Consider the following 22,354-nt stretch of genomic DNA (forward strand, 5'->3'; position numbering starts at 1 on the left):
TTTCAAGAACTACAAAATCATCATTTAACCAACAGCTTTCCCTAGCAAGCATATCCGTGCATTTATTCCCTTCCCTGTACACATGCCTGATCCTCATGCCTTGAAACCGGGTGAGCAAGGTCCTGCAGTCATTTAGGAGAGGAGTATAATATCTGTTAGGAGAATTAATAGCACAAACCAAGTCTATGACTACTTTTGCATCAAGTTCCACAACAATGTTATTTATTCCCATTTGAGATGCCAATATCAGACCATCTCTCAAAGCCCAGAATTCTACCTCTACACTAGTTGCCATGCCTATCTTCCTCATGTAACCTTTCACCCACTTTCCTTGAGAGTGACGGATCAAACCTCCACCCCCGCCTTATTACCATTATATCTTCTTCTGTCGTATTAAATGACAAAAGCTTTTTCTCAAAAAAAATTACAAAAGCTCGGAAAGTCGCCATCATCATCAGGATTCAGAAAAAACAAAAGCAGCCCAAACGTTACACACAAACAAATACGCGTTTTTTCTTTGACGACGGCTCTTCTCTCTGGACTATGATTAATCTCACCTAACAAAACCAATCTCATCTCTCTCTCTCTATCTCAATCGCTCTCTTTCTTGTCTTGCCTTTTGGCTTTTGGTTCTCTGCTTCTGTTTTTCTACCCCAAAAGTCCACACAAACTTTCAGTAGCGGCCCCACTCTAGCCACAGGTCAAAAATAAGGTCATGTTCCATGGGCCTTTTCTCTCTTGAATCCACAACAAGTCATTTCATCATCTCTTCCATTCTTTACTGTATGAGTCTTTCTTCTTACAGACCCCAATGAGAATTTCACTCCTTTCATGGCTTTTCTTCATACCCATTTGCTCACTTTTCCTCAACTTTGGTATCTTTGTGGTGTCTCAATCTCAAACATGTCTTAGCGATCAGCGAGACTTTTTGATCGGACTGAAGAACAACCTCAAATTCAATAGTACCTTGTCTACAAAACTGGTGCAATGGAATGAAACTCAGTTTTCTGATTGCTGTTTGTGGAAAGGAGTAAGCTGCAGCAAGGAGGGACGTGTTGTTGGTCTCGACCTGTTCAACGAATCCATCACGGGTGGACTTCACAATTCAAGTCCCCTTTTCAGTCTCCATTATCTTCAGACCCTGAATTTGTCTTACAACAAGTTGAACTCTTCACAAATTCCATCTCAGTTCGGCAATCTGACGAATTTGTTTTATTTGAACCTGTCTAATTCTGGCTTTGCGGGGCAGATTCCTTCAGAGATTTCGAACCTGAAAAGGTTGGTTACCCTTGATTTGTCTACCTATTTTTTGCTGAGTTATTCTATGCTGGAAATTAAGAAACCAAATTTAGCTACGCTGTTAAAGAATTTTGTGGAGCTAAAGGAACTTTATCTTGATGGTGTAAATATACCAGCGCCAGGGAACGAATGGTGTCAGGCCTTATCTTCTTCAGTGCCAAATCTAAGGGTGTTGAGCATGTCTAATTGTTATCTTTCAGGGCCTTTTGATTCCTCCTTACAGAAGCTTCAGTCTCTCTCAATTATTCGTCTTGATTTTAATCTCTTTAATGCTCCCGTTCCAGTTTTTTTTGCAAATTTCGCAAATTTAACTTCCTTGGGTCTCAGTTCTTGTGGATTGAATGGAACATTTCCAGAAAAAGTCTTCCGGATTCTAACACTGCAGACAATTGACTTGTCAAATAATAAACTACTTAAAGGTTCTTTGCCAGAATTTCTTCCAAATGGTTCTCTTCGGTCACTGCTGCTTAGTGGTACAAAATTTTCAGGGGCACTGCCAGATTCTATTGGTAACCTTGCAATGTTGTCCAGAATAGATCTTTCTGGATGCAATTTCAGTGGATCAATACCGAAGTCTATGGGAAATCTTACTCAATTGGTTTATTTGGACATGTCATCAAACAGCTTCACCGGACTAATTCCATCATTCAGCATGGCCAAGAAGTTGACCCAGATATACCTTTCCCATAATGATCTAACAGGTAAGATTGATTCCCTTAACTGGAAGGATCTTCTGAATCTGGTGATTCTTGACTTGGGTAACAATTCACTTAAAGGGAATATTCCGGCCTCCCTGTTTTCCCTTCCATCATTGCAAATATTACGACTTTTCCACAACCAATTTTATGGTCGGCTTGGATTTAATGTTTCTTCTCACCTACTGAACACCCTTGATTTGAGTAGCAACAACTTGGAAGGGCCAGTACCAACGTCTGTCTTTCAACTTAAAGGTCTTAAGCTTCTCTCACTTTCTTCAAACAACTTTAGCGGCTCCTTGCAGCTCAATAAGATTCAGCAGTTGAGAAACCTTTCCAATCTTGATCTTTCCTACAACAGCTTATCGATTGAGTATATTGAAACTTCTTCATCATCGTCCTTTCCCCAAATTTCCACATTAAAATTGGCTTCTTGCAAATTGAAGACTTCTCCTGATTTCTTGATAAACCAATCCAAATTAACCATGCTAGACCTTTCAAATAATGAGATTCCTGGAAATATACCCAACTGGATTCAGAATCTTACTAATCTTCTTTACCTAAATCTCTCGTATAACCACCTGGAAGGGCCTTTGCCCAATCTTCCTTCTACGTTAACTATCCTAGATCTTCATTCCAACCAACTCCAGGGGCAACTCCCAACTCTCCCACCATCTGCCACATATCTGGATCTCTCAGGGAATAATTTCAGCTCTGTTATACCTGCTGGCATTCTCAGCTCCCTCAGTGTTGCTTCTCTCTTATATCTTTCAAACAATCATTTATCTGGCAGTATCCCTGTATCAATATGCAATGCTCCATATCTGCAAGTTCTTGATCTGCGCAATAATTTTTTGAATGGCACTATTCCCCAATGCTTCTATGGAATGACTGAGACTCTCGGGGTGTTGGATTTGAGAAGGAACAAACTTGGTGGCAATTTATCTGATTCGTTTCCAGTTAATTGTGGTTTACTAACTCTAAACCTCAATGGAAACCTATTAGAAGGAGTGGTACCAAAGTCTTTGGGGAATTGCAAAAGTTTGGAGGTCTTGGACCTGGGGAACAATAAGATAAAGGATGCCTTCCCATGTTACCTGAAGAACATATCCTCGTTGCATGTCCTTATCTTGCGATCTAACCAATTTTATGGGTCCATTGATTGTGGAGGGCCAAATACCTCTTGGCCAATGCTTCAAATTGTTGACCTAGCTTCAAACAATTTTATTGGTCGACTTCCAAGAGAATCCATTTTTGCTTGGAAGGCAATGATGGATCATGCCCAGTCACGAATTCAATACCTCCAATTTGGAATCCTACAATTCAGTCAAAATTATTATCAAGATATGATAAGAGTTACCATTAAAGGTCTAGACATTGAGCTGGTTAGGATTTTAACTCTTTTCACTTCAATTGATGTATCCTGCAACAATCTTAATGGGACAATACCAGAAGAAATAGGAGAGCTCAAGTCACTACGTCTTCTCAACTTCTCACATAATGCTCTTACAGGCCACATTCAACCATCTCTGGGCAACTTGACTCAATTGGAATCATTGGACTTGTCAAGCAACAACCTTACAGGGGAGATCCCTGTACAACTCGCAGATAGTCTTACTTTCCTTTCATTCCTAAACCTTTCATTCAATCAATTGGTGGGGCCAATTCCACAAGGCAAGCAATTTGCTACGTTTACAAATGATTCATATGAAGGGAACAGAGGATTATGTGGATCCCCGTTGGTGAAAAATTGCACAAATGGTACTGCTCCACCACCTTCAGCAACACAAAAATCTGAAGGCACTAGTTCAACCACTTTGATTGGATTTGATTGGCAGTTCATACTGACCGGATTGGGTTTTGGGGTTGGAGCAGCAGTTGTTGTTGCTCCCTTAACATTTTGGGAGAAAGGAAGAAAATGGCACGATGATAGCATTGATAAGATTCTTCTGGTTATTCTTCCAATGATGGGACTGTCTTACACTGGCTGCTATAATGCAAAGGTCGAGGCAGAGGAAGATCTTGAAGATGAGAACACAGAAGACAGTGAAGACGATGATGATGATGATGAAATGGAAGATGAAGAATTTCGTGGCCAGTACTGTGTTATTTGTTCTAAACTCGACATTAGTAGGACAAGGGTCATCCATGACCCTATGTGTGCATGCCATAACTCACCCCCACTTTCTTCTTCTTCCTCTACATCCTCATCTTCTTCATAGTTACATCATCATAGCCAACCCTTAATGCCTTTTTTTTTCATTTTTTGGACGTTTTCTTTTGTAGATATATAGAGAATCATCAACCCAAATGATGGGGTGATGAGATGAGCACATAACTTGAATAATGCCAGCTTGTAGCCTTTTTGGCTTGGGAATAATGTTCTTTTTATCTAAATCTGAACTGGGTTTGTTTGTGTGGTTGCTATATAAAAAGCAAGCACGTCAGACTCAAGCTAATGCTCATTCAGGAATTTCAACAAACAGGTGAGCGACATATTAAATTTGTCTATGAAACACATGCATTCATGCATATAACTTGCACAATGAATCTCTATATATAAACCAAGAATTTTTGAGCATCAATACCTGAGTACAAACAAGAAAACCTTTTTTTTTTTTGCAATATATGTTGAAGTCCTCTATTAGTTGAAGTCTCTCTGTTTTCTTCAATGCAATTGTGATCCTCATGATATTCCTACACTGTACACAATCTACATATTTGAGCTGTTTCTCATGGTCTAGTTCTTGCTGGTTTCATAATTAGATTCATGTTAGCTCTGCAATATGCATAGCTCGGAGTTCAACTGAACGTTTTGAGTTTTGGACCTTCACATATTGGCAAAAGCGATTGGCTGTTTGAGGAAAACGGTCTGTCGTTGGTAAGTTAGCAAAAAGTTCTTATTCATTGCCATATCATTTTCATCTATTCATTGGCAAAAATACAATCTATACTAACTAACTGTGCCCAAAAGTTTCTCAAAAAAAAAAAAACTGCCCCCAAAAGGCATTTATGTACTTTAAGTTTGAAGTTGGTTATTTTAGTTTGTTAACTCTACCTAAAAATCATTTTAGTGTTTTAAGTTTAATTTTGGTTGTTTCTCAAAAAAAAAAAAAAAAGTTTAATTTTGGTTATTTTAACTTGGTAACTTTATCCAAAAATCATTTTGGTCATTTAAGAACTCATTTAGTACAGTAATTTTGTCCAAAAATCACTCAAACCCACCAACTTAAAGGAATAAAATGATTTTTGAGTCAAGTTACTAGATTAAAATGACAACTTTCAAACTTAAAGAAGTAAATGATTTTCATTAATTAAAAAAAAAAAAGAAAAAAAGAAGCAAATGATTTTGAGGTAAAGTTACTAGACTAAAATGAACAACTTCAAATTTAGAGGACTAAAGTAAGTTAACAAGTATAAATTGTATTTTTGCCTTTATTTTCTTTAGAAGTCATTGGTTTGATGGCAAGTGCCTCTCATAAAAAAAATGATTGATTGCGAGTTTGATTTCGAAAATCAGTCTCACTAAAAAAGAAAAAACAAAAATTAGGTATAAAGTTGTTTGCCAAACACTTCTCCTAAAATTCACTAAAATGAGAAATTTGTGCACAAGATGTAATTTTTTTCCCCGTAATGAAAAAGGGTCAGGGGACCAACCATGACTATCTTACCTGACTAAGACTTGACCAAAGTAGCTTTCTCACTTATTGAGGGATCAATTATTGAGGAGTCTAAATTGAGTTAAGTGACCTCAGACTTAGCCAAATAAAAACAAAGTAAATTGACCCCAGTTCAATTGGCTTTTTAACTTGTTGAGAAATCAATGATTCAGGGGTCTAGATTGATTCAAGCATCTCAGGGCCACAACTAAGATTGGGCTTTTGGGAAAGCACCAATATTGGACTTTCCTGAAAAAAATGTGTAGCCCAACTCTCAAAATTCCTCTTGGTTCAGAGAGTGCACAATGAATATATTTTTACTTCCTTTTTAATGATCAAAAATCGTACAGGTAAAAATTGACATCGAGTCTCCCATGATCAACACCTGCTTACCCCACCACCACAAAACAAAGGTAGAATAAATACACACAAAAAAGTCTCTCTTCTCTAGTTGGCAGCTAACATATATCATCTTCGCTATTGCAACACACAGAGTCACGACCTTAATAGCAATGATTCTCAATTGTAGCCTAGGTGCGTTAAAAAGGGTGTTTTTATTTTAAGGCTTTGTGCTTTTTTTACAGCACCCAATGAGAATTTCACTCTTTTCATGGCTTTTCTACATACCCATATGCTCAGTTTTCCTGAACTTTGGCATCTTCGTGGTGTCTCATACATGTAGTACCGATCAGCAAGACTTGTTGATCGGATTGAAGAACAACCTCATATTCAACAGAAACTCTTCCAAAACACTAGTGTACTGGAATACAAGTTCAAATTGCTGTTCCTGGGAAGGTGTAACCTGCAGCAAGGAGGGACATGTTATTGGTCTCAACCTGTTCAACGAATCCATCACGGGTGGACTTCACAATTCAAGCCTCTTCAGTCTCCAGTACCTTCAGACTCTGAATTTGGCTTATAACAACTTGAGTTCTTCTGCGATTCCATCTCAGTTTGGCAGTCTGACGAAGTTGGGTTATTTGAATTTGTCAAATGCTGGCTTTGTAGGGCAGATTCCAAATGCGATTTCACGTCTCACAAGGTTGGTTACTCTCGATTTGTCTACCCTTTCTTTCTTGAGTATTTCCATGCTGAAATTTGAGAACCCAGATTTAGCTACGCTAGTTCAGAATTTTGGGGAGCTAAAGGAACTTTATCTTGATGGTGTAAATATATCAGCGCCGGGGAATGAATGGTGTCAGGCCCTATCTTCATCAGTGCCAAATCTAAGGGTGTTGAGCATGTCTGATTGTTATCTTTCAGGGCCTTTTAATTCCTCCTTATCGAAGCTTCACTCCCTCTCAATTATTCGTCTCGATAGTAATCCCTTTAATGCTCCAGTTCCAGAATTTTTTGCTAAATTCAGGAATTTGACTTCCTTGGGTCTCAGTTCTTGTGGATTGAATGGAACATTTCCAGAAAAGATGTTCAAGGTTCTGACGCTGCAGATGCTTGACTTATCATATAATAAACTACTTCAAGGTTCTTTGCCAGAATTTCTTCCAAATGGTTCTCTTCGGTCACTGCTGCTTAGTGGTACAAAATTTTCAGGGGCACTGCCAGGTTCTATTGGTAACCTTAAAATGTTGTCCACAATAGATCTTTTTGGATGCAATTTCAGTGGATCAATCCCGAATTCTATGGCAAAACTTACTCAGTTAATTTATTTGGACATGTCGTTGAACGAATTCAACGGACAGATTCCATCATTCAGCATGGCCAAGAATCTGACAGAGATAAACCTTTCCCATAATAATCTGGAAGGTAGTATTAATTCCACTCAGTGGGAAGAGCTTATAAAACTGGTGAATCTTGACTTGGGTTACAATTCAATTGAAGGGAGTATTCCATTGTCCCTGTTTTCCCATCCATCTCTGCAGAAACTACAACTTTTGAACAACAAATTTTCTGGTGGACTCAAGGGATTTAACGTTTCTTCTTACTCATTGAACATCCTTGATTTGAGTAGCAACAACTTGGAAGGGCCCTTACCTGTGTCTGTCTTCAAGCTCCAAGGTCTTAAATTCCTCTCATTTTCTTCCAACAAATTTAATGGCTCCTTCCAGCTTGATGAGATTCAGAATCTACGCAATCTATCAAATCTTGATCTTTCTTACAACCAGTTGTCAATCAATTATAATGGTACTGCTTCTTCCTTGCTCTTTCCCCATTTTAGCACATTGAAGTTGGCTTCTTGCAAATTGAGCAAATTCCCTGATTTCTTGAAAAACCAATCCAAATTAGTCACTCTAGACCTTTCACGCAACCAGATTCCTGGAGAGATACCCAATTGGATTTGGAAATCTAATAATCTTATGTACCTAAATCTCTCATATAACCGCCTTGTGACTCTACAAGGGCCTTTCTGGAATCTTCCTTCTCAATTAAGTGTCCTAGACCTTCACTCCAACCAACTCCAGGGGCAACTCACACATCTCCCACGAGTTTCATATCTGGACTTCTCAATGAATAACTTCAGCTCTGTTATACCAACTAGCATTGGTATCTCCCTTACTTTCATAATTTTCTTATCTCTTTCAAGCAATAACTTCCATGGGAATATACCTCGATCATTATGCAATGCTAGTTATATTCAAGTTCTTGATCTATCTAATAATTCCTTGAGTGGCGCCATTCCTCAATGCTTCAACACAATAAGTGAGACTCTAGGGGTTCTGAATCTAAGGAGGAACCACCTCGCTGGTCCAATACCTGACATATTTCTAGGCAATTGTGTTTTACAAACTCTAAGTCTCAACAGAAATTTACTAGAAGGAAAGTTACCTGAGTCTCTGGCCAATTGCCCAAATTTGGAGGTCTTGGACATAGGGAACAACCATTTTGAGGATGTCTTCCCATGTTACTTGAGGAACTTATCCAGCTTACGTGTCCTTGTCTTGCGATCTAACAAATTTTTCGGGCCCATTGGTTGTTATGGGCCGAATGCCACCTGGCCGATGCTTCAGATTATAGACATAGCTTCAAACAATTTTACTGGTCAGCTTCCAAGAAAATCCTTTTCTACCTGGAAGGCAATGATGGTCAATGAAGATGAGGTCATGTCAAAGCCCAATCACCTCCAATTTAGATTCTTAAATTTTGGTCACTTTTACTATCAAGATGCAATAACAGTTACCATTAAAGGTCTAGAGTTTGAGCTGGTGAAGATTCTGAGACTCTTCACCTCAATTGACATTTCCTGCAATAAATTTGAGGGGCCAATTCCAGAAGAATTAGCAGCATTCAAATCACTGTATGTTGTCAACTTATCGCACAATGCCCTTACAGGCCATATCCCACCATCTCTGGGAAATTTGTCCCAGCTGGAATCATTAGACTTGTCAAGCAACAACCTTACAGGGGAGATCCCTGTGCAACTTGTAGATAGTCTTACTTTCCTTTCATTTCTCAACCTTTCCTTCAATCAATTGGTGGGGAAGATTCCACAAGGCAAGCAATTTTCTACGTTTTCAAATGATTCCTATAAAGGGAACAAGGGATTATGTGGGTACCCTTTGCAAACAGAATGCACAAGTGATAAAGCTTCACCACCTTCAGCAACACAAAAAGCTAGACGCAAAATTTCAACAACTTTGATTGGTTTTGATTGGCAGTTCATACTGACCGGATTGGGTTTTGGGGTTGGAGCAGCAGTTGTTGTTGCTCCCTTAACATTTTGGGAGAAAGGTAGAAAATGGCAGGATGATAGCATTGAAAAGATTCTTCTGATTATTCTTCCAAAGATGGGATTGTCTTGCACTTGCTGCTATAATGCAAAGGTTGAGGCAGAGGAAGATATTGAAGATGAGAACACAGAAGACAGTGAAGACGAGGATGATGATGATGAAATGGAAGATGAAGAATTTCACGGACGGTACTGTGTTATTTGTTCTAAACTCGACATCAGTAGGAAGAGCGTCATCCATGACCCTCAATGCACATGCCATAACTCACCCCCCATTTCTTCTTCATCCTCTACATCCTCATCTTCTTCATAGTTACTTCATCATAGCAAACCTTTTATGCCTTTCTTTTTTCATTTTTTGGACTTTTTTTTTTTTTTTTTTTTTTTTTTTTTTTTTTTTTTTTTTTTCATTTTTAGGACTTTTTCTTTTGTAGATAGATACAGAATCATCAACCCAAATGGTGGGGGGATGAGATTAGCACATAACTTGAATAATGCTTGTTTGTAGCCTTTTTGGCTTCGAATAATGTTCTTTTTACCTAAATCTGAACTGGGTTTATCTGTGTGGTTGCGATCTAAAAAACAAGCACGTCAGACTCAAGCTAATGCTCATTCAGGAATTTCAACAAACAGGTGAGCGACACGTTAAATTTGTCTATGAAAACACATGCATTCATGCATATAACTTGCACAAGGAGTCTCTATATATAAACCAAGAATTTGTGAGCATCAATACCTGAGCACGAACAAGAAAAGTTTTTTTTGCAATATATGTTGAAGTCCTCTATTAGTTGGAGTCTCTCTGTTATCTTCAATGCAAATGTGATCCACATGAAATTCGTACACAGTACACAATCTACATAATTGAGTTGTTTCTCATGGTCTAGTTCTTGCTGGTTGCATAATTAGATTCACGTTAGCTCTGCAGTGTGCATAGCTCGGAGTACAACTGAACGTTTTGAGTTTTGACCTTCACATATTGGCAAAAGCAATCGGCCGTTTGAGGAAAACGGTCTGTCGTTGATAAGTTAGCAAAAAGTTTTCATTCATGGCCATATCATTTTTATTTATTCATCGGCAAAAATACAATTTACACTCACTAAGTTTGCCCAAAAATCATTTATGTCATCTTTTTTTTTTCTTTTTTTCTTTTTTGATAAGAAATCATTTATGTCGTTTATGTTTGAAGTTGGTCATTTTAGTTTGTTAACTTTCCTAAAAGACATTTTAGCCTTTTAAGTTTATTTTATTTTATTTTATTTGAAAAAGAAATTTGGTTATTTTGATTTGGTCACTTTATCCAAAAATCATTTTGGTTATTTAACAACTCATTTAGTACAATAACTTTGTCCAAAAATCACTCAAAACCACCAACTTAAAGGAACAAAATGGTTTTTTAGTAAAGCTGCTTGACTAAAATGACCATTTTCAAACTTAAAGGAGTAAATAATTATGAGGAAGTTATTAAACTAAAATAACCAACTTCAAACTTAAAGAAATAAAATAATTTTTGGGCAAAGTTAGCATGTGTAAATTGCATTTTTGCCCCCTTTTTTTTTCTTTTTTTTTAGAAATCGGTTGTTGGTTTGATAGAAAGTGTCTTCCACAAAAAATGACAGATTGCGAGTTTGATTTCAAGAATCAATATCACTAAACAAAAAAAAAATTGAGAGTAAAATTATCTACCAATCACTTCCCACAGAATTTACTAAAATGAGAGATTTGTGAACATGCTATAATTTTTTTTTTTTTTTGGGGTGAGGAGACCAACATCCATGACTATCTTATCTAAGACTCGACCAAAGTAGCTCTTTCACTTATTGAGGGATCAATTATTGAGGAATCTATATTGAGTTGATTGACCTTAGACTTAGCCAAATAAAAACAAAGTAAATTGACCTCACTTCAATTGGCTTTTTAACTCCTATCAAAAAAAAAAAAAAAAATTTGGCTTTTTAACTTGTTGAGAAATCAATGATTAAGGGGTCTAGATTGAGTCATAAAGATATGGCAAAGAAACCGTGCTCCTGGAGGGGTCCTGGAACCGTACACATGATTTTACTACCAATATGGTAGCTAGCTGGTAGTTTTTTTTTTTTTTGGTAAACAAAAAATGAGTTGAGGGACCCACGTGGTTACACAACGTGGGTGTTACCGTGTTATCATAATAGTACCCAACTCGCCCCAAGGTGCAAATGGATAAGGCACTTAGAGCATCCGCACCTGGCATGCCATATGCCATATGTAGGGTGCATTTAGCATTTTTGCCCAAAATCTCCCCAACATTCGGACTGATAAAAGTCAAGTATTGCAAAAAAATTTGCAATTGTGCTACGGTGCAATTCTACCTTTAGAATTGCACTATAGCACAATTCTAAACTTAAATACTATTATTTAATTCTCCCTCTCTCTCCTACTTTTTATTAAATAATGATAACATACTCTCTCTCTCTCTCTCTCTCGTAACTCTTCTCTCTTCCTTCTCTTTTCATACCCAAAACCCATAGCCACCACACTTTCTCTACTCTCTTCCTTCTCTCTTTCTCGATGCAGATCAGTCAGTTGACGGTGGCAATTGAGTAGGGTGGTTGATCGGTGCAGATTGGTTGATTGAGTGTGGTGGTGTGGGTTTGGGTTCGACGTGGTGGTTGATCGAGTGTGGCGGTGGTGTGGTGGTTGATCGGTGCGGTGGTGGCGTGGTGGTTGATTGATGTGGATTGGTTGGTTTGGGTTGGTTTGATGGTGGTGTGGTGATTGATGATGGTGGAGCCGTGGAGGTGGGGGTTGTCGTGGGTGGTGATTAATGATGGTGGAGTCGTGGAGGTGGAGACCGTGGGTTGCTGGTTTTTTTTTTTTTTTTTGGTATTGATGGTAGATTATGAGTTGTTGGTGGTGGTGGTGTCAAGTGTGTGTAGCACAGTAGTGATGGGCTTGTGGTGATGGTGGTTTCAGTAAATGTTGCAGTTGTTGAACAGAAAGAATGAGAGAGAAAGAGTAAATAATGTGTTGTATAGTAAATGATGGTTATTTTGGGATATATTATTTTATTGTGTAGAAATATTATTTTAATGAGTAGAATCGGAAAATAAAAGTTGGGATGTTGGAAGTATTGTAAAATGGTATGGTATAAATAATAAAGTAAATTTTGAGATGGTAAAATAGAATAGTTTGTAGATTATTGATGCGAATGCTCTCACAAAGTGACGAGCATGTTCAAACCCATATAATATGCATGAAAGCCCGAGTTGTTATCCATCAGGCCACCAACCGTGTGGGTGTAGCTAGCTGATAATTACTAACAAGGATACAGCAGATTTATGATTTTTTTTTTTTTGGCTATTCTAAAGTAAACACGAATGAACAGACATAAACATTGTCAGCATCTCAGGGCCACAACTGAGATTTGGGCTTTTGGGAAGGCACCATGTTGGACTTTCCTTGAAAAAAATGTGTAGCCCAACCCTCAATTCCTCTTGGGTCAGAGAGTGCACAATGAATAGATTTTCACTTCCTTTTTAATGGTCAAAAATCAAAAAGGTAAAAATTGACATCGAGTCTCCCATAATCAACACCTGCTTACCCCACCACAAAACAAAGGTAGAAGAAAAGAAATACACAGAGAGAGAGAGAGAGAGTCTCTCTACTCTAGTTGGCAGCTAACATATTCTAGAACAATTCTTGGTTAAATCTTTTTTGCTATTGCAACGTTGTCATGACCTTAATAGCAATGATTCTCAATTGTAGGCCTAGATGAGTTAAAAAGGGGGTGTGTTGATTTTAAGGCTTTGTGCTCTTTTTATCTTTTACAACAAATTTTTGCAATCTGAATATTTTTGTATGATTGTCTGTCTATCACTCTATCTCATATACCTTTCCAAGAGTCTTGATTCCACATTTTGGATGTTGCACCAAGCATTCATTTTTCCTTTTCTAGGGGAAAAGAAGAAAACAATGAAATGAAAATCATGGAAAGAGAAAACTAAAAAAGAGATTTAAAAATTTTAAATCATTAATTGGTCCCGGCGGGGCTCGAACCCGCGACCTTCGGCTCATAAGACCAACGCTCTAACCAACTGAGCTACGGGACCGGTGCATTTCCTAAATCCAATATAAAACCTCTTCATGTACGCACATCAATTCTTAGTCTTCAAGAAATTTCTACAACTATATCTATATGCTTCCAGGTTTAGTTCAGGCCAGCTGGCTACACTCATAGGCCATATATGGGGTGGTTCTACGCAAAGGCGAACTAATTAGCTTCATGCACAGCTCCTAATTATTAAAAACTAGAATCTATGGTTTGACTAATGACTTGAACAAGATATTTCAGTTAAGAGCTACATTTTAATTTAACATTAGAATTTTACACAAGATTCCATTATCACACATCCCTCAAAAATAATACCCTTAACAACAACTACAACAATCTCATGATTTTCTAGCAAACACCACATAGATGATAGATCATACAACACCACCATCCCCTCCCCAAACAGACACAAACACATAGAGACCAAAGCCTAGTATTTCACATAAGTGTCAAAAGGCACAGGCTCTTCACATTGGAAGGAAGAACTTATTGGCCGTGGTACTAGTTCTGAAGGTTGTACTTGATCGACTAAAACGTTTTGTGCATAATAGGTCTCTTGTGGAGGCAGATAAGTACCACCAAGATACAGAGATGGGTCTTCATCCACAAAGTTGATCATGGTTTGGTGAAGCCAAATCTGAGTCTTGAGGAACTTCACGTAGTGAATAGCTTCTTCCAACATAGACACCGTGTCCATCTTGCTCCCACCAGGTACTAAGCTCTGCAAGATCTTGAACCTGTCACTGATTCTGTGCCTCCTTTCCCTAGCTGCCACACTCTGAGGATCAGTGGAGAGCTTCACTCCTTTGCTTCTTTTCCCACCCTTTGGCTTCTTTTCTTTGTTGTTATTTCCCGCTGAAGAAAACCCAGATGAGCTAGGGTTAGTAGAAGTGGAAAGGTAGTCCATTAGAGAGAAAGAAACACTGCCAAAGTTCCTATGCTCACACACAAACTGGGTTTGGTTTGGTTTTTGAGACTTGGGACTGTGAGTAGTTGTGTTGTTTATCATGGGACAGACATATATATAGGGGGAGCAATGTGGAATAATGTTGATATGATATTTTTGAATGAATGGAGAGGATATCGTCATGTGATCAGTCAGCCAATCTTTGGCGCAGGATACGGGTGTCTAACATAGGTAGGGGCATTCTTAGCAAAAACATAGGTAGGGGCTTAGAGCCCAGCAGATCTCTTTAGCATACGCAAAGGTTTTTCTTTGCCTCGTTAAAAGCCACGTTTGCTTACCTTTCTTTTTTTTTGGCTGAATAACGTTTGCTTACCTTTAACTTTGAATAAGTCGCATGAGATATATTACAAATTTTACTGCCTAAAATATAAACATTAACTTTTATGAATTTTATTCAATGCAGAAAAAAAAAATTAGAGTTTTAATCAGAGAGTTGAGCTTCTATGATAGAGTTTTCATTAAGAAAATTTTAAGTATTTAATTTTGAGTGCGACAGAAATTGATTACAATGTATAAATAATACTTTTAAAGTTATGGATTTAGAAAACATAAACTTTCAAATCATAGAACTCTTTTTTAAAAATTTCAATTTTAATTCAAAAGTTGAAAACATCTTTTAAGGACCCCTTTGAATATTTTTAACAAAATTATTAAAGATTTAAAAAATTAACTCATTTAAACCACTTTTTCTATCCCTCAACGAATAGTACCATTACAAACATAACAGTTTTTACATTTTTCACTTCTCATCGAGACTCATCTTATTGTGAAATTATTTGCGGTGGTAAGAGGCCCAAGAGAGGAACCCAACAATTAGTCAATTAGCAACAGTAATGTTTAACTAGTCGGCAAGAGAGAGAGAGAGAGTCAATTAGTTTTCTTTTAAGGTGGGTCATGAAGTGAAAGAAGAGGAGGAAGGAGAAGAATGGGGGGTCCTTCCATTTCCTTCCTCTGAATTCGAAGTGGATGTATCATTGTTAGCAGGTGTGCCTAAATCTGAGGGCAAGTGTTTGTCGGGCTTTTAAGTGTACGATCAAAGCTTTTTGTCCCGAGGTTACTCACTGTATGCTGCAAGAGAATAACTATTTATGTTTCCTTGCGTTTCCTCTCTTTAAGTGGAAAAGAATTTAAAGAAAAGAGCTTATTGTCTCATCAGCTCTTCTTTTAAAGGGAATTTTGGATCAAAGTTGCTTCAACCATTGGTAGATTCAAGCAAGATATCCCTCCAAAGTTTCACTGAAAAACCCCACTCTTTAAAGAACCCAAAGTTTTGGTTTGTTGGTTGAATAATAAACCTACGACAGAAACAGCAATATTTTCTTTTTTCTTTTTACTATTTTTACCTCAGGTGTTTCCAAACACTTTGAACATCTAATTATTAACACGTATCAAATAAATAGTACTATGAGTCTAGGACAAATGTACCAAGCTCTTGGACTACGTGGGAACTTATAGGCTTCAATATATAATGAGTTCAATTTATAAAAACAAGAATCCTCATTTGACAAATCATAAATCAAATCAGTAATGCTAGGATGAATTCAATATAGGTAAAAACCATTACAAGTACAATGAGTTTTCGCATGATGTGATTCTGATTTGAAATTACTAAGATGTTAGGGGTTTAAATTTTTTTAACAAAACAAAAAAGAATAATACAGCTGCCTAATGAAATGAAATGTATTAGTAATATACTAATATTTTCTTTTAGAATGATGCCTAGGCTTTTATTAAATAATACATGTAATGCTAGAAATGGAAATTTTTTTTTTTTTTCATAATTACTACATAAATTATTGTGATTTATCGTGGAAAATATAATATCCCGAAACTTATTGATCACTTTTTTTCCATTCTTTTTTATTTTTGGTTGGAACACCTAACTATTCACTCAAATACACTCTCCTAGTACCCCCCCCCCCCCCCCAAAAAAAAATGTAATGTGGTTTTATGGTTTTATATATATATATAAAATATCTTATGAACGGATAGTATTGTAAATTGAATTAAAAACTTCTAAGTTTAAGTTAGAATAAATCCACCACTTGAGTACTATGTGGATTACAAAAAATCTTTTTAAGCTAGTGTAGGGTCAGGTTTTGCAGTCCAAACCCAAGATGTATGAGATTTTAGACCTGTGAGCCCGGTACAATAAATTTGTAGAGAGTGGGTCGAAGAGCTAGACCTTAGTGCATGGGTAACAGTTAATATGATGTTCATGACAGTTAAGCAAAGATGAATTGAGTTTATCAAGGAAGGTTGGTCCTCGGCACAATCCGAGGAGCTTTTTCTGGTATACGTTGAGTGGTAGGGGTTCCAGAGTCCCCCTCATTGCCTCCCTTCACCCCCTTTTATATTAGTTTCCTTCCTCCCGATTTAGGTTCATAGTGCTGATACTTGTTCCATCAGCCCCTCCCCAAAGTTGTTGGGAGTGGTTGTAAATGCAGAAAAGTATGGCTCTGTCAGGTACAGAGCACTGAATGCAATAATGACAGCTTTCTCTTAGATGTTTCTATTCTTTCTGTTGTCCTTTTCTATCTTAGTACTTTTCCTATTCCAGGGAATGACCCGGAGTGCCACTCTCAGTGATAGGCCGTTCCCTTTGTTCTCGGCCACACCTGGCCGAGGAGGGGTTCTTCCCATGAACTGGGCCCTTGGCCCAATGCGTATATTGGTGTGGGCTCCCCAGTGTGTTACCCCCACAGCTAGTTTAGTTTTAAGCTAAAAAATATATTAAAAAAAATATCTTATGAACGGATAATATTGTAAATTGACTTAAAAACTTCTAAGTTTAAGTTAGAATATATCCACCACTTGAGTACTAGGTGGATTACAAAAATGTTAAGACCGGAGCTTTTAACACAACTTACTGCTATGAATACTCGCAAATACCTAGCCTATATATATCTTTATCTTTTTAAGCTAGTTTAGTTTTAAGCTAAAAAATATATAAAATATCTTATGAATAGATAGTATTGTAAACTGAATTAAAAACTTCTAAGTTTAAGAGCCCGTTTGGTAATGTTGTTTTAGTAATATTGTTTGTATTTTTTACAAATATATGTAGGTAAAAAAAGTATAAAAATACGTGTAATATTGTTTAAACGCTGAAAATTGTTATTCAAAATACACTATTAAACACTTTCTAAAAATATAACACTTCCTAAAAATATAAAAATATATATAATATTATTTAAACTAAAAATTATTATTCAAAATAGACTGTCCAACACCTCCTAAATTAGAATAAATCTACCACTTGAGTACTACGTGAATTACAACTTACAATACTCGCAAATACCTACCTTTTGGAGTAACCGGCAGTCAAAATGCTAATCAAAAGGACAGGAAGATGTAATTAACCGGCACAGAGAGAGTAAAGGCAAAACTTCTATTCCCAGATGTGATACCCAGAGATGTGATACATTTTGTCTACTATACATCCAGAATTATTCTTTATTCAGCAACATAAATGATGAAATCGAAATTTCTTTCAAAGAAAAGAGTTAAAGCTGTGGGAACAGCAGTAATTGAGAGAGAGAAAAAAGAGAGCAAGCAAACACGTACACAGGTGTGATGTGTCTCCGGTTTTCACGTTGGGGTGGGTAGAACCCTAATTATTCTTACTTGTTCCACTGAAAAATGAAAATTACCTGCTTTACCTGTCTTCTCAAAACCTAGCTTCTTCAACCCGCATCAGTCTCTCTCTGTCTGAGGACCCAAAAACATTTATAAAAAAAACACACACACACATCAGTCACAACTTTGTTGATATGCATGTGATGGTAGTGATATATATGTACTATTTTAACATAAATTTGAGTTCTTTAGGGTTTTGTGATGAGACCACTTAACAGAACCAATATCAAAAGAAGATATAAAAAAAAAAAAAACACATGACAGGTCTACATTGCTAGTGCTATAGGTAATCCTTTGGATTAGCCATTTGATTTGAAGAATTCAGGATTGGGGGGTCCCTTTTGGAGGGCTGGTAAAGATGTGTGGTGTGGTTGCTAATAGTGTGGAAACATAGCTATAATAAGGTATGATTAGTTTTCAGGAAATTACTGTTTAAGGCAGAGAGTCACGTTTTTCAACTCTCTTGGTGATGAATACTCAAAAAGTCGAGACACACAGACTTTGCACACACTTTATTACAGTTAGTGTATTTTTCCAGTTGTGATCAAATTAATTTTTGTAAGTATTAATGATGATTCTGTGTGTCAGTTAGACAATTCAATCACAAATTATGTCAAAATGTGTAGAAGAATATGTGTCCACAGAAGAACTCTGAATAAATTGTACACGGGTGGTGACTCTTTTTGCAGTTCTTGAGTAAACAGAAACGTTTACGAAAGATTTAGGCCTACACTTTGTCAAACTTTCTTGACAAAGAATCTGTAAGTCTAGGCGACTCACTCATTCACTCTCTCTCCTCATTCAATGGACGTTGACCCATGCTTGTTCCATTTTGAATAGTGTTCAGTTTCGATCAGTCTTCTTCCAACCATGTTGAGCTATATATACTTAGATCCCCAGTTCTTAAAATCTAAAAATAAAAAATTCTTTCATTTGCTGTAGCTTTTTCCTGTTGTAAACTATTTTTATAGTCTATATCACAATTTATTGAGGTCATATTGTTAATGTAGTTTTTATTATGTTAATCACAACATATTCTTTTAATTGTTGTATAAATTTTGGTGTCACTTCACTTATTAGACCATATTAAGATGCCATGGAAAACAAGGAAGATGCTAAAATTTTCATTTAATTAATATTTTCCTCAAAACGAAAAAATATTATTACAAAGGAAAAAGAAATGCAAAGCTAATATTTTAGGTTTACAAATTTGAACATACAACTAGGACATTATAATTTATAGAGCACTTTTTTCCTAGAGAGAGAGAGAGAGAGAGAGAGAGAGAGAGAGAGAGAGAGAGAGAGAGAGAGAGAGAGAGAGAGAGAGAGAGAGAGAGAGAGAGAGAGAGAGAGAGAGAGAGAGAGAGAGAGCTAGAGAGAGATGGACCGAACAGACCGAAATAAACCTAAGTGGACTGAAATAGACCTAAGTGGACCAAACGGACCGAATAGGTCTAATGGACCGCAATGGGCTGAAGTGGACCGAAGTAGATTGCAATTGACCAAATGGACCAAAGTAAGCTAAAGTGAACGAATAGACCGAAGTAAACCGAAATGGACCGAATGGACCACAGTGGAATGAAGGGACCAAAGTGAGCCAAAGTGGACCCATATGGACTGAATAAACCGAAGTGGGCCAGAGTTAACCAAATAGGCCGAATTGGACTGAAATAGATTGTAATGGACCGAAATACTATCTGATGTGACTCAACAGGAGCATAATAACAATAAATATTGCGTTTTAGTTTTTAAATCATATACTATATAATAAAAGTTGGGCTTAGAAGCCGTGGTTACGCCAAATGATTACACCAAATTGCAATAATTTTTAAATTAAAACAAAATTTTATTTATGCTTATTAATTTCTTTGCATAAAATAATAATAAGTGTTTTATTAAAATATGCAATGCAACCTACAATAAGTGTTTTCTAAAATTTCAAAAAGAGATTAAACTTAGTTGGAGACATACAAACTACAAGTCAACAACCTACAATTGTGTCTATCTAAAATATTATCAACAAAGCCTAAAATCAATTGGATAGAATTATCTAAAAAAAAAAAACGTAAAAGCAAAAAAAAAAAAGGGGATAGAATTACCTATAAAAAATGATAGAATTTCAATAAAAAAAAAATAAGTAAAAGCAAATGAGATAGAATTAAAAGGAAAAAGAAAAAAGAATAAAAAGAAGAAGAAAGAATTGAATACTATTGTCTATCAACCTACATTTTTGTTAATTTTTTTACCTTTTTTTTTTTGTTGATAAATTTGCATCTTATGTCATCTTTTTCCTAATAATCAAGTAATAAAAAAAAAAAAGTATTAGATTTACAGCTACAACTACAATTGTGTCTATCTAAAATGTTATCAACAAAGCCTAAAATCAATTATAGGATAGAATTTAAATTAAAAAAAGAGATAAAAAATACGTAAAAGCAAATAAGATATAATTTTTTTTTAAAGTAGAATTTGTAGGGATAAGGGCCCCAGGGGTATATATTGGGCCTTGGGCTTTGGTTAAGGACGTTGAGTGGTCCGAGGACAGATGAACAATAGTGAAGATGTAAGACTCAGAGCCCTATGAGTAAGTTACAAATGAAAAGGTTGGGGAAGGTAGGCCGAGGAGGAGTATCTCCTCAGCTAAACGAAGCAAAGGTTAAAACATGTGTTCTATCATCTAGAGTGACATTCCAGGAAATTCTGTTGATAAGGATATGCATTGTGAACGTATAGGATAGATGGGAGCTAGGAAATATCTAAGAAAAGGCTGCTACCACCGCATTAAATACTCTGTAATTAACTCTCTGGCCGCATTAATGAGAAAGTGATATATAAATAGTACTTTTCAGTCTTACAGCTACCCCAAAGACTTTAGGAGGGTGCTAATGGGACAAGAATAAACACAAGCAATCTAATGTCCACGTGGAGGGTAGAGATGGGAAAAGGGAGATAGTATAAAATAGGAGGGAGGCCCTAAGAGAAAAGGATCAAAGAATTAAGAAAGAAACACTGTAGCAATTAGAACTGTATTTGTAACCAACTTCAAAGTAATATATATACAAGAACTGATCTCCTCAGACTGTGCCGAAGACGATTTGCTTTAAATAAAATCAATCTACTTTTACTTTATTATCATCTGAATCCATTATAATTGCTACCCAACTCATTAGAACCTAGTTTTCTATCTCACTCTCTACAAATTCATTGTATTGGGCTCATTGGGCCCAGATCCACTTACTTTTTGGACTTAGGACTCAAATTGCGTCCTTACATAATTGAACTACGTTTTTTTTTCTTTTTTTTTTTGGAATGAATTTGCATCTTATATCAACTTTATCCAAATAATAAAGTAAAAAAAATAAAGTATTTGATTTTCACCTAAACTACTTCTTTTTGTTCATATCATCTTCTTCACAACTTAAAATTCTCTCTATATATATTCACACAGTTTTTTGGTGTATTATTCTTTTTTCTACCTACCTTACAATTATCTACTATATTCTTCCCTTCTTCTTCTCTCTACCCTACCTACAACGTATTTTTTAATCAAAAATTGAATAGATTATGTGTATTTGTTGCCTTTTTATTATATACTATGTGGTTTTTATCAACAAGTTTTATTGATATGCTGAAATTCTATGTTTTTGTTACGGATTATGTTGAAAATATAAACTTTTGGCTTTCTTAATCTCATAGTCATCACACCTTTTAGTGTTTTTTTAGATATCAATATAGCAAGCAATATATTGTACCATTTATTTTCTCATCACATGATTATTTGTTGTTGACATCAATATTTGATTGTGGATTTAATTTGTTGTAGTTTTTATTTGGTGCTTTGATCCATGTAATCTATCTTCTTTAAAAGGAAAATTTGCTGTCAGCATGAAATTGGATACAATGGAAAAAGAAGGATCTAAAAATGTTATTATATCCATCGGTCCAAAATCTATGTAAGTCTATGTGTGCGTTTGTTTCAGCTTTTAGGCGCTGAAACGCACATTTTTATAAAAGCTGGAGACAAATGTGCGTTTTGGGCCAAGGCAAAAAACGCGTTGAGAATGCGCAAATGTTATGGACCGCAGGAGGTCCGTAAACCAAAACGCGCATGAAAATTTTAACTATCTGCAAAAAGTTGCGTTTTGGGTCAAGGCAAAAAACGCGTGGAGAACGCGCAAATGTTATGGACCGCAGGAGGTCCATAAACCAAAACGCGCATGGAAATTTTAACTATCCGTTGGGCTGGATAGTCAATTACGAAAATACCCTGATAAAAAGTCATCAGTTCCCACGCCTGAAGCACTCTCATGCCTCTCATCT

The 22,354-nt window shown here is 36.4% G+C and overlaps 2 protein-coding genes and 1 non-coding gene across 11 annotated transcripts in view; 1 reads left to right on the forward strand and 2 right to left on the reverse strand.

Annotated features, from left to right (window-relative positions):
• The window catches only part of LOC126692428 (receptor like protein 22-like), a 28,573-nt gene extending 18,900 nt beyond the window's left edge, over positions 1-9,673 (forward strand). Inside the window, exons 2-3 of one of the 9 annotated variants that reach the window (XM_050388037.1) lie at positions 2,718-3,997; positions 9,433-9,673. In XM_050388037.1, the coding sequence (XP_050243994.1) occupies positions 2,718-3,997; positions 9,433-9,651 (1,499 nt within the window). In that variant the 3' untranslated portion in view covers positions 9,652-9,673. Of the gene's footprint in view, positions 1-712; positions 4,392-9,432 lie in introns of those variants that run through there. The other 8 variants (XM_050388044.1, XR_007645020.1, XM_050388039.1 and 5 more) reach the window with 8 other exon arrangements.
• Positions 9,674-13,352: 3,679 nt separating this feature from the next.
• TRNAI-UAU (transfer RNA isoleucine (anticodon UAU)) lies at positions 13,353-13,426 on the reverse strand. Its single transcript has one exon. It is a non-coding gene; the product is annotated as a tRNA-Ile (tRNA).
• A 254-nt stretch (positions 13,427-13,680) lies between these two features.
• Positions 13,681-14,600, reverse strand: LOC126690847 (transcription factor bHLH139). Its single transcript, XM_050385971.1, has one exon. It carries the CDS (start codon positions 14,516-14,518, stop codon positions 13,859-13,861), a length of 660 nt encoding a protein of 219 aa, XP_050241928.1. The 5' UTR covers positions 14,519-14,600; the 3' UTR covers positions 13,681-13,858.
• Between the last annotated feature and the right edge of the window lie 7,754 nt (positions 14,601-22,354).

The sequence above is a fragment of the Quercus robur genome, chromosome 7 (genome assembly GCF_932294415.1).
Source record: "Quercus robur chromosome 7, dhQueRobu3.1, whole genome shotgun sequence".
Lineage (NCBI taxonomy): Eukaryota > Viridiplantae > Streptophyta > Magnoliopsida > Fagales > Fagaceae > Quercus > Quercus robur.